The 12,911-nt window shown below is 43.9% G+C and overlaps 1 protein-coding gene across 2 annotated transcripts in view; it reads right to left on the bottom strand.

Annotated features, from left to right (window-relative positions):
- The window catches only part of Ccdc80 (coiled-coil domain containing 80), a 63,248-nt gene that overhangs the window by 21,763 nt on the left and 28,574 nt on the right, over positions 1-12,911 (bottom strand). For both annotated transcript variants that reach the window (XM_036203756.1, XM_036203758.1), the window contains 2 exons: positions 10,753-12,638; positions 3,266-3,422 (listed from right to left, as the gene is read on the bottom strand). In XM_036203756.1, the coding sequence (XP_036059649.1) occupies positions 3,266-3,422; positions 10,753-12,627 (2,032 nt within the window). In that variant the 5' untranslated portion in view covers positions 12,628-12,638. The remainder of the gene's footprint in view (positions 1-3,265; positions 3,423-10,752; positions 12,639-12,911) is intronic.

The following is a 12,911-nucleotide window of genomic DNA, read 5'->3' as shown; positions in this document are numbered from 1 at the left end:
TAGACTAATGTCTGAAACCTTAAGTTTCCTAGTGTTTGCAGGCCCACCAGATGTTACAACTACCCTTGGCAAGATGGGCCAGCTGGTGAGGGCAGCCTACACTGTGTCTGGTTGTCAGTGTCTGCTTTCAAGGCCTAGGAAAACTCTGGAGAAATACACAGTACTTGCTTCCCATTTAAGGAGAAGTAAAGCCACTGGACAGACTTCCAGCTGAAAATCAGACAAAGCTGAGATTCGGTTCACTGAGACTATGGCTCACGCCAAGTTTTATTTTCCCATAACCGACTCCCAGTCTTGGCTGAAAGAGCTACAAGCCTTTCTCATAAGGGTAACCTGGGTCACAACACAGGGAGGGGAGGGCCTCCAGGAATTAGGTTAGAGAACCTCCCCTACCTCCAAATCAGGCTGGTACTGTTACTCTTTGAACAGAGAGGTAAACTGTAGATGAACAGTCTTATTAAATAAGAAACACAGATTTCAGCATTCACCCAGATACGTGGCTTTGAGTTTGTTCTTAAGACATTTTAAGATTCATGCTACAGTAAACTACAAGACCTGACTTCCAATAACTCAGAAAACAAACAAAGAAACAAACAAAAAAACCCTCAGTCCCCTACAGTTCACACTCAATCCAGATTTCTAGAAAACACCAGAATAATGCTAAAAATGTTCCAAGGCAGCACCAGATGCTTATAATATGATCATACCAAGATTGAAGTCAAAGATGTAATGACTTCTCCAAATGCCTCTGAACTAAGGAATGGGAACACTTTGTGGAAGACTTGGTAGGTAGCATGTTTGACACTGAGATCACCTGGCTGAGGAGACTTTTCATCATCTGCCAGCACCGGTCTGTGCTAGATTGAAAGCCTATTTCCTCTCCAGACATCTGGAGTATCATGAAGCCTGCTGGCTCAAGCGACTACATGAAACTCCAGGAAACAAATAGTTTGAATCCCGGTTAACCACTAACTATGCCTTTATGTTGTTATTCTCTTGGGCTTCTCATTTATCAAGAGTCCTAATGACAATCTGACCGGAAAGAACGGTTGCAAGTCACCATTCTGTAATTAGTGGAAAACAGCAGCAATTGTTTTCCTGGTGGCGACTGTGACGGCTCCTTTGATCGCCAAACTACCACCTGACCCAATGGTGAGGGTAAGGATGGCCACAAGAATAATGCCTATTATCAGCAGGGGGGTGTACACACACTCTTATTTCATCACCACAGCCTGCAAAGTGGGTTTGATTTCTTTAAAGACTTAAGAGCTGACCTGCCCAAGATCACATGACAAATAAATTGTAACTCTGGATGTGGACCTGCTGGCTTCCAGAGCTACTTCTTTGTCTCTTGGTTTTACCTGATTGTTGGTGTCCTTAGTATTTTGAGGCAGAGTCTCACCATGCAGACCAGACTGCCCTCAGACTCACAAAGACACATCTGCCTCTGCCTCCCAAGTGCTGGGATTAAAGCATCATATCTGGCTGTTGTTGTTGATTGAGGACATTAATCACCAAACAAATGCATAACAGAGGGATAGAGTTCACAAATCAGTTACTGACCCATGGTGATTTATGATGGGACACCAAGAAGGATGTTCTTTATTTGTCCTCTGTAGCCACCTCAGGCAATGGGGAGCCAATTAAAGAGAATGCATAGCTGAAAATGTGCAGCTAAGTTCAAGAGAGCCATTGGGTAGCATTGTGCCTATACTACTAAGACTACTATATTTTACATCAAAACATTTGTTAAGACAATCAATCTTACGTTAACTGTTGTTATCACAATCAAAAGTGCATAGCTTAGAAAACTGGTCCATATGCAAATCAAGTTGACATCATAATTAGGACAGATGTGGGTGGCATTTGTATTGTGATCCTGCCTCAGAAAAAAACCTGAGCTATGTTATGTTATTTTGTGCTAATTGGAAAAACATTTTCATATACTTACAGAAGAAATATACTTATGAAAAATATAGAGGATAATGAAATATAAAGAATGAATCCAAAGAACTTTAATTATAGCTAATCAACAAAAGTAGTGAATTAATAATGTTTAAGAAAGGTTTTCCAAAAGATAAAACTTTTGTCAGGAAGAAGAATTTCAGTGGGAGAGGGAGGAGTATGAGAGAGAGTAATTGGGGTAAAATGACCAAAATTACACACACACACACACACACACACACACACACACACACACACACACACGAAACTGTTACATAAAATGTTTTGTGGAAACCATTGCCTCTGGTTTCAGCCTTCTGAGTGTGAGGCTTAATCAGTGACTCTCGCAACATGCCCATGGGAACTGCTGTGAACTAGAACTCAGCTGCCTGAGGCGAGCTGTGACCCATGAACCTCATACACATCATCATCATTTATGAAAAGTTGTGCAAACTCTAAAGCTCAGCCAAATTCTTCTGCTCTCCAAAAGGATTTGGGTGAAGTTCAGTCCACATTTTCAGCGACCTTTCATTTAGGCTAACAGTTTCTAACTCTCGCTAATTCCCTCTCCAGGCTTGCCAGCATCCAAGGATCTGGCAGGTCCCCAGGAATGATGAAACACTTGTAGCATAAAGCCTGTAGGCATATATTGACTGGTGCTGCTCACAGACAAGAGGAACCAGGACCCAAGGGGAAGGAGCCACATATTCTCTCATTCCCCCCAATTATGTAATACTTTTCTCATTTCCCACCACTTTTCTGACTAAAAAAAAAAAAAAAAAGAGTACTCCATGTCTTTGTTTTAAAATGATGACTTTTTGTTTGTTTGGTTTTTATTTATTTATTTATTTTATTTATTTATTTATTTATTTATTTATTAATTATTATTTTGAGACAGAGTTTCTCTGTGTAGCTTTGCACCTTTCTTGGAACTCGATTTGGAGACCAGGCTGGCCTCGAACTCACAGAGATCCGCCTGCCTCTATCTCCCGAGTGCTGGGATTAAAGGTGTGCACCACCACTGCCCAGCTAAAATGCTGACATCTTAAGACAGAGTGTCCCTGCCTGCATAGATAGATAGATGGATGGATGGATAGATGGATGGATGGATGGATGGATGGATGGATAGATGGATGGATGGATGGATAGACATCATCTCTGTCATCACAACCAGAGGACGCTTCAGACATCTCAGTTTCTTCTGATCTCCTCCAACCCCCACCCAAGACCTCTCCCATAATAGTGGGCCCACCACAGATAAGGGATAAAAACAAAACCAACAGAAGAGACAAACAAAAAACTATAAAATGCTTAAGAGCACCTAGCTGGAAGTGGTCAATTTTCAAGGTGCTGTTGTTGACAGGACCGAAGATGGTGACCACAGAGATCCTCCTGGTGGCCATCTTGCAGAAGCTCTCCAGATACTCATCCCGCTGTTGGATGTACATGTTGTTCTCAGCCTTGGGAGTGGTGATCAGCTGGGGGCAGGGGAGGACAAGCAAGTATTAGTTCTCAGCGCTCAAATCATGATGAGGCCAAATCCAGAGACAAGTGGGAGCAGAGAGCATCTAAACTGTAAACTGCTTTGTTAGACAGTTGCATAAACAAGACCCAAATGACCATTTAGACAGTCTCTCTCTCTCTCTCTCTCTCTCTCTCTCTCTCTCTCTCTCTCTCTCTCTCTCTCTCCTCCCTCTCTCTCCTCTCTCCTCTCTCTCCTCCCTCTCTCTCCCTCTCTCTTTTTCTTTTTTCTTCCTTTTATTCTATTCTTTTTTTCTTTTCTTTTTAAAGTAAACTAAAAGCAAGTCCAGATAGTTTAGATGTCTCTATTTAGTTCTCTAATTTGCCTTCATTTCATCTGTGCTATGGCTTTCTGATTTGTGGGCACACAGAAATACTTATTCTTCAAGTCTGTCACATTCCATGAATATCTGACATGCAATAATTATCTGCCTTCCTTCACTTTAACCTTCATTATCCTAACTAACTAATCAGGCTAATTCAATCATTTTTTTTTTCCACTTCCTTAATGTTGAAAGAGTTTCATGCCCAGACCAGCACACTGTGAAACAGAATTTTTATTAGGCAACCTTGCAGACAGTTTTTAGGATGCCTTTTGGGGCTACTTTTTTGCCACACAGATGATATTTGTTGTCACACTCAGTCCAAAGATGGGGATTTTGATACTAGAGCCCAGCCCTGCCCTATCAGGATGGTCTTAATTATCTCATTTTAGCCTTTTCTCCAAACCAGATCTGGAGTTTCATCCATGTTTTATGATTCTTGACTTCTGAAGAAAAGATACAGCAGAGATATTTTGATCTCCAGCCATCTGGGGAGCTGTATTTCATTTGTTTTGGTTAAAATGAACATGCTTTGGCAAGTCTATGTATGAATGTATGCATGTTTGTTTGTTTGTGTATGTATGTATGCTTATGTATATGTGTGTGTGTTTAGCTAATTATCTAGGTTCTTTTGTGTTTTCTAAGAATGTCTCAATGTTTTGAATCTACCCTATCAGGAGGCTTCTCTGATCCTTTGATCATTTTAGTTGATTTTTTTTTTTGGAACCTTCTCTAATGTTGTAGATTTTTCCAAGCTGAAACCAAAACTGTTTTCTACATGCTGAGAATGGGCAGCAATTCTTTGCTTGTCCTGGAAGTGGGAGGACATGAAGTTGTATTCTGATGATGACCAGGTTCTTGTTGACCTCTGGAACCAGAACTCATGTGGCAGGTATCTACAGTGACCCCCATGCAGACACCATTTGTTGTCTTACCAGAGGGCTTGGAAGCAAGCCCCTATATTGATTTATTGATTTATTTATGTAAAAATTTTCTTCATTCGGCCATGTTCAAATTTAACAGCCACTTTTCTATTCACCCAACCAGACATTATAAATTCTTTCCAAAGTTTTATGTCTACCAGGTTAGCATTTTGGGTGGGAGAAGTTACCATGTTGTCAACCTTTGTCAACTATTTTGATCAAAAATGGCCAGTAAATTTGGCCCCAGATTGATCTTGCTGTTGGTTGATTTTTTTTCTCCATCAGGGTTGTTTATTGATGCCTATAAGCTTTCTTGGTTGAAATCTCTGTGCTTTCCAAAACACTCCCTCCGGGAAATTAAAATGCTTCTGGAAGTCTGTGAGTGGGACATTTGCAAAGGGTTTTGGAGTTGCTTTTTAAGAAATTTTTCTTAGTTCGTCACTTAAACATCTTGTGCATTCCAAAATGTTCTCTTTATGAGCAAAGACAAGCCCAAAAAGAAAAATCTAGAATATGTCTAGTTAAAATAAAATTTCTAAATTCTTCCTTCCATATCAAAACACATATAGCTAATTAAAATCAAACTAACATCTGGAAATATGATCAATGTATCTTTTAAGAACCATGCAATTTTTTTTCCCTTAAGGCTAAGTCTGAATCAATGAATAAATTTTAGATAGATGTGGAATTTTGATGCTTCTCCTCATGGAGATTACATCTTTTAAAACATATTCACTGGCCACTCTGTCCATATAAACAGACATGAAACACAAAATCAAAAATGATCTGAAACATGTCTACTTAAAATGATGAACTAAGAAAAATTTCGTGATTTTGAACTCCTTGCCCATATTTAGATATATTCCAAGAAGTTCCGAGGCACAGCTTCCCAGACACTAGATGAATGATGACTACTGTTCTCTCCCTTCATATCCATACCCAGGGCTCATTTCATTGCCTCCGTCTTTGTCATGGAGCCCTGTGGTTCAGGGCCATATTTTAGGAATTCTCAATGGTTCCTCCAGTCTTTTCCTCATGGGCATGTATAATTAAGAATTTCAGATAATATATAATCTCAGAGATGCCCTTTCTCCCCTGCATGCCAGTTTCTCCCACATATGTACACAGTGATATCAGGTCATGGGTGTCCAGTAGGAATCTCAGAGGAAGAAAACCCTTCCTGGCTTATCTTAACCAGGAGCTTTTGCCCAGAGATGCTTTAACTCACAGGGAGGTGATGTTTGTGTTGCATGATTCACCTTCTGGCTTCTGGCCTTGCAGGCTCTCTGCCCAGGCTTATGTGCCCTCTTTATCCCTGTTATCAGACCACTCTCAACCATGAAATAAAAGCAACTTTTAGGCAGAGTGGCACAGAGGAAAGGGTGACATCCACCATCAAAGTGGGAGGTCTGGCATTTTTGTCTTACTCCAACCCCGGGGTAGACTGCAACCTTTTACCTTTGTCTTCTTTACCGTGGAACAATCTCTATGCAAGCTTCATAAAGTCTCAGGAATTGAACAATATACGTAGATTATTGTATGGGGCTATGTGTCCAAACACAGACATGTCTACTGCCTCTAACTAGTTCACCAACTCCCCTACCATCTGTCCTCCAACCTCCCACATCCTACCCTACTACCATATCTCAAACACGTACTCCTTTTAATTACAGTTCTACTTGCCTGAACAGCTCACATGGAAATTTTGTGTCTCTTTTATGTATATATATTTACGTTGATGTCAAATTCTTTAAGGCACTGATATCTCAGACCCTGAAGTTTTCCTGTGATCCATGCTTGCTGGTCCACATTCCACGAGCTAGAGATCAGTCCATCCACATTAGGGGCAAGGGGAACTTGGAAACATGAGGATCCTTGACTATGAATGTATCTAGGCAGAGCCCATAAGCCAAATGGGCTTCTCCTTACACTTGATCTGTGGATGGAGTTTGCACAGGGAAATGGGGGCAGCTGGTCACCTGACATGTCAGAGCTTTTTCCCTGAGTATTGACACCCCTGTCACATCCATTTTCTAGTTTGGCAGCATTTCTAACAGGGCTTCAAATGGAAACTGTTTCCAGTTTTCTCTTCCTAGAAGGAGTACCACAGTACTCCTCCGTGAATGGCCATGTTGTTTACCCTCTTGCCAGTTTGATGGCAGTATCTCAGGGCATGTGTCCTGAATTTACAGTTGTGCTGTGATCTTGTCTGGGTTTTTATTCCAATGGTGTGTTGAGTCAATGAGTCCCAGAGGAGAATGAAACCTGGTTGTACAAGTAAAGGGGGCAAGCATGAACCAGAAGATGCTGGGAAAGATTTGAAATACTTTCTGTCTTCGCTTAGTCTCAGTACTGTGTGAGGCTCAAAACACTAGATTTTTTTTTTTTTTTTTAAGGATTCCATAAACTAACTTTCTGCCTTGTAAAACAGAACTTTAAATCCTTTTCCAAAACTAAAACCAAGTAAGTAGATTGTTATCTCAGGACCCAAGTCTCAGAAGCAGAGTTGAAATATTAACCCACATGGACTGTAGGGGATTTGATTGCCAAAGAAATCAGAGACCTGAGCTTGAATTTGTGCAATCCAGCACATTAAAGCTCCCTGTGAGCTGACAATTAGGTGAATCTCAGAGCCACCAAATGATCGCTAGATATCCTCCACAAGGACCAATGGTTTAGCGATAAACAGCTGTGCACCATCTCTGTAGCCAACCCCAAACGCACGTCAAGCAGACGGAAGGAAGAGAAAAATGGGTTCAATCAACTGTTCTTCACCAACTGCCTGGAAAGCCAGAGTTGAGCTGTGTAGGAAAGGCAGTAACTCCACATTTGCACTTACTATAAAAATGTGACTGCTCCTTCACTTGTCTTGAAAACTCAAAGGTCAAAATGTAGTTTCAAAAGCTATATTATTTATCTATGGTATGTGGGCCGAGTGGGTGTGTGACGCATGTCGAGGTCAGATGGGAGATGGTTCTCTCCACCGTGTGGTTCCTGGGGATTGAACTTGGGTTGTTATGCCTGGTAGCAGGCACTTTTACCTGCTCAGCCATCTCACTTACCCCAACATGAAGCATTAAATGTTCATACTTATTAAGGAATAGTTTTATTCCTCAATTTCCCATTTTCTTTGTGGCATATACCTCCCAAGGCTCACACCCAATGGAAGGGAGGTTGGAGTGTGGACTGACTTTGAAGTTGAACAGACACACAGTCTTTTTTACATAATAGCTACATACCTTGGGTGAATTTCTCAAGGAATCTAAACTTGTGCTTTCTCATCTGGTAAAGACTGTTAATAAGTCATTCCTTGTAGGAATTGTGAGAACAAAACCATGAAGTTTCAGCAAACATCTTACATGTCGAATCTGCTCTTTTTAACAAACTGAGAGGCAGAGGGCTTCAAGAGTTGTGCTCTGATTTAAAAGCAGTCCTGGATCTACCTACAATGTTCTTGAAGACCCGGAAGAAGCCAGTCACTCAACCACAACTTACACAGTTGCTGCTAAGGTTTCCCTAACCAATTGGATAAGGAGCAGTTATGGGATGTTTTCACATCTAAAAAATGGTGTGAATGAATACAAAGCACCAGGGGTTTTACAATAAATTAGAGTCAGGGATCTGGTTACTGAACAGCTAGAGAAATGAGCCAGAAAGTCCACACCATTTCTTGAATGTGAACCCATCCATGGGTTGAGCATACCAGGTTTAGTTGAGAGTAGAATTAAACGTTCTCTGTCAGACTTTAACAGCTCCAAACTGCTCGGCCTTAATGGATGCTAATTGAATCCCCACACTTCCTGAATAACATGAGCAGAGTTTGATGGAAAAAGTGAGTGGGAAAGGAGTTAGGCGCCAGTAATGCCTTTCACTCAGAAGCATTGTTTTCATATCAGGACAGCCCCATCTCCTCTTTTTCACTCCATTCTTTCTTCATACATCATTAGCACTCCAGAAAACACAGTAGAGATATGATCAGCTGGTCACACACACGGGACTGACAGACTGAACTGTGTCCTGTTGGGATTTTCTTTCTAATAACAAACCTTATTCTCTGGCTAGCTCCAAAGAGCCAACATAGGCAGAAGCGATTCCAGCTGGTCTCTGCTTTGCCTCATAGGACATCAGCAGAAGCTGTCCTTTGAGCTTCATTTGATAACGATTTATGACCAGGGATCCTGTTAAAAGCAGAAAAGTCCCAGCTGGGCATTCCCATCCCTAACACAGAGAGCAGGGAGCAAGCAAGAGAAATTGAAGGCACAGCTAACTCCAGGGATGGAGTATGAAAACCTCTTTCTTTTGACTTGGGGCAATGAGAGGATTTGTCAGGCGGGTGCACAATTATAATTCTGACATTTTACCCTTGATTACTTCTTTCTGTGTTAAAAATCTAGCCATGAGGAGCACTCTGCCTGCCTTGTTGTCTAAATGGACAGAATTGGGTGAGAGGGTGCTTTAGTGGGCTGGGCAAAGTCCCAGGTACTCATTGAGCAAAGCAGCCCAAGTGGTAATGCTTTCCCACGCCCCCAAGAGAGCAACTTGGCTCCATGGATCCTGGACAAACATTCAGGTACTGGATCAAGTTCTACTTTAAATCAGTGATTCTTGTATAAGGCCTTAATTGGAACATTTCAGTTTATGGATTCTGGGAATATACAAGCAGCTGTTAAACTACTTTACAAATAGTCTATCATCTGACTGCCTAAATTTGTACAGTCACTTGAAAAATCTGTTTAAAATGTCATCAACTTACAGAAAGCAACAGAGAGGAGTCTCTCTCTCTCTCTCTCTCTCTCTCTCTCTCTCTCTCTCTCTCTTCCCCCCTTCTCTCAAAATCAGCCAGACCTTAGGTTTTGTTCTAATCCCTAGCACCACTATTGATGGAAATGAAAAGAAAATTCAAGACATGCTCCACCCAGAACAAATACCACAAACACCTCTGCTCTGGTTAACACTTCAAATGTGCATTTAAAATGTTTTAAATCATTTAAGATACATTCACGGTCATCAGAGTCTCTCTGCTCAGATCATTAATCCAAATTTAGGCCACTTTGAACAAACCGAAGGCCTCTCGAGAAATGCTTTAGAGAAGGGTGCCTGTCTGGCATGCAAGATGAATGCAGGCCAGGAGTCAGATCCTGTGTTCAGGAAGGATGGGCATGGTCACAATGGCCGGACATGGCTCGCTCAACCGGTATCTAAGAACTTTTCTTAGATATGACTTGCCTCACTCAATATGAACTCACAGGTCTTTTACTGTGTAACCTATTAAACTCCTACTTGGCAACCTGGGGTAAAATCATGGTATTAAGAAGCCAGAGTTAGGGTAAAAATCTTGGAGGAGTTCTGAAACATGGGTGCACACAGAAAGAGTCATAAACAAGAGGAGTCATGTCCTATTCCTGATGAGAAAAGACCTTCCATTTAGTCTTGGCTCGTTCCTGCCCAAAGCCTTCTTTCGATTTATCTAAATCCTTTTACCATTTTACAGATAGTGGCAAGTAATGCTCAAAGAGAAATTTCCTGGGATGGGATGTATACACTTAACGGCAGGCGAAACAGAAGTGTGGATTGCTTATCTCCTTTTCTCAACGTGAGCACACATACCCATTTCCAACACAGCCTCAGAAGAAACTCCTATGTGACTCCAAACTCATACACACCTCTGAGGCTCTAGAAATCAGAGCAAATAACTCAGGCCACGTACCATCCTGGGATTCTTCCTGCTCTTTCTAGTAATTGGGACAGTAATGGAGGAGGCAGCCTTCCTGGAGAGAAGACATCTGCCTACGAGTTTAAAAAGTGTCTGTGACAACAGTCAACTCGCCATGTAGACCAGACTGACCTGGAACTCCAGAAATCCATCTGCCCCGCCAAAGGATGCCCCGCATCCTGCCTCCAGCCTTTCTGAACATGACGCAGCCTCAGCCTCACTCTGTCACCCAAGATGTGAGTTTGTAACATACATGACAAACACGTCAGTGCCCCACCTCAGAGCACAGGGCAGGGTGGGGTGGTAAAGTGCCCAACACATTACTTACCAAGAGTCTTCGTTTGCCTTCAAATGACCCCAGCAGGTCAGTCACTGACTTCGTGGGACTTGGAGTGAGTTGTTTTGCTGTGGGCTTCTCATAGCCATCCTGATCCGTCTTACCCGCCTTTTTCTTCTTATGCTTTTCTTTGTCCTGCTTGCTCTTTTTCTCGGCTTTCTTCGTCTGCTTTTCACTCTTGAGTAACTTGTCTGGCTTCGCGCTCTTCCCTTTTTTTTTCTTCTCCTTCTCAGGTTTCCCGAGCTTCTCGTGTTTTCTTGACTCCTTCGCGTTCTGGGAGGGCATCTTGTCCACCTGCAACTCCTCCTCCCCTTGCGAGGCCGTGGGCCGGCTGAGGTCGTACTTAGCTTCGTACTCATTGCTGAGAATTTTGTCCTTCTTTTTGGGCAGTTTCCCCTTTGCTGGCTTGTGAGGACCCGGCACCACGTTTGGGTCCTGATGGCCATGGTCTCGTCTGTCTGTCCGGTTGTCGCGGAAACGACTTGTGCCCACGACTCTTGTGCTGCCCTCCCAGAGGGTGGTGGGTGGAGCTGCTGTGAAGCTCCCATAGTTGGTGGCTTTACTGGGCCTCCTGGTGGCCTGCGACTTCTCTCTCTGTTGTTCCTTCCGAGGTAGAGGGTGGTGGAGCTGCTCTGAAATGGAAGTGCCCCTGGCGGTGGTCACCTCAGCTGTGGCAGAGGGCCTGTAGGAGTCTGAGAAGGGATGCAGCCGGGCTGTCCAGGGCCTCTGGGTGCTTGGAAAGACAGTCGTGGTTGTAGGTCTGGCAGCGACTATCACCACTCGGGATGTGGCCCGAGTGGCCGTTGTGACTGGAGCAGGAGGAAGGGTGGTGGCCCTCGGGGTTGGAGGAGGCTGGGGAGTGGCTGCCTTGGTGGTGGCCAGCTTTCTCTGAGGCTCTCTGGTGGGGTGGATTTGTACTCTTCTTGCGTCCTCTTTCTTCTCACTGCCCGGGACTGTGTTTCCTGCTCCCCCGCCACCATTGTTCCCTTCCTGGACCACGTGGCCCTCTACGCCCGAGGCCTTACACTTTTGGACAAAACCCTTCTGTCTGATCTTCTCGATCCTGCGGATGGGGCCTTGATCAATGACCTCATACATGGCCTCCAGCCTGACCGGATAAGGGTAGCGCTCCTCCACCTGGAGAGTCTTCTTTAACAGCACCATGCTAAACTTGCCCTTCTCCAGTTTCAGGAAGCTCATCAGCTTTGGGATGAGACTGGGGTCCAGGGGCTGCTCCAGGATCTGGCCTTCATTGGTGATCCTCCGTACCTTGCCCCCTTCCTCACCTGCCTGGTGGAAGAGCACAATCTGTTGGATGTGTCTCTCTGCCAGTTCACAATACACATCATCCTTCAGGAGGCTCATCATCAGGCGATAGTAGCCCTCCGAGGCGTGCGGGGCTGAGATGACCCACACCCTGTTCTTCCCTGCAAAACTGGCCAGAATATTGGGAGAGCTGGACCCAGACGGGAAACGCAACACTCTGGATCTAGCAGAGGACCCCTCATCTCGGACCATCTCACGTGGAGAGCTCCTAGCTATTGGTCTCGACTCAGGTCTAACTGGCACTCCGTTGATACCTAAGGGGGTTGGCCTCGTGGTCGGGTGAGCTAGTCTCAACACTGGTACACTCTTCCTCCTTGGGGGAGGCTGAAGATTTGCTTCTTCCTGGGTAGATTTCTCAGTTCCACCAGACTTCCCGGTGTGCCTCAGATATCGAGCCAACCTAGTGCTGATTGGAGAGGCCAAAGGTACTTTGCGCCCCATGTGCCTGTCTCTACCCAAGACAGGGGAATGAGATTCTGATCCACACACCAGCCACATGGCCAACAGTATGGCGAAATGAGGTCCCATCTTCCACATCATTGTGTTATCCACTTGGGAATGCAGAAAGATCATAATGGGGTGGGGGAGGGAGAGAGAGGGAAGAGAAAAAAATCATTAATTGCAATTGCAAACAGAGCTGGGCATTATCTCTTTCTCTATCTTGGCCAAGGGGAAGGGGTAGGTAGCTAGAGAAGAAGGAGGGAGGGCAGCGGAGACAAAACAGGGTGAGAGCGGGTTGCTTTCAAGCTGCTGTGATTGATTGTCGGTGCTTAGCAGTCAGTCGGTAAGCAGGAAATCCAACCTTGCTTCACAGGCGGCTGGCA

The sequence above is a fragment of the Onychomys torridus genome, chromosome 12 (assembly GCF_903995425.1).
Source record: "Onychomys torridus chromosome 12, mOncTor1.1, whole genome shotgun sequence".
NCBI lineage: Eukaryota > Metazoa > Chordata > Mammalia > Rodentia > Cricetidae > Onychomys > Onychomys torridus.
Note: the sequence above shows the minus strand (reverse complement) of the source record. Positions and strands in the feature narration are given on the sequence as shown.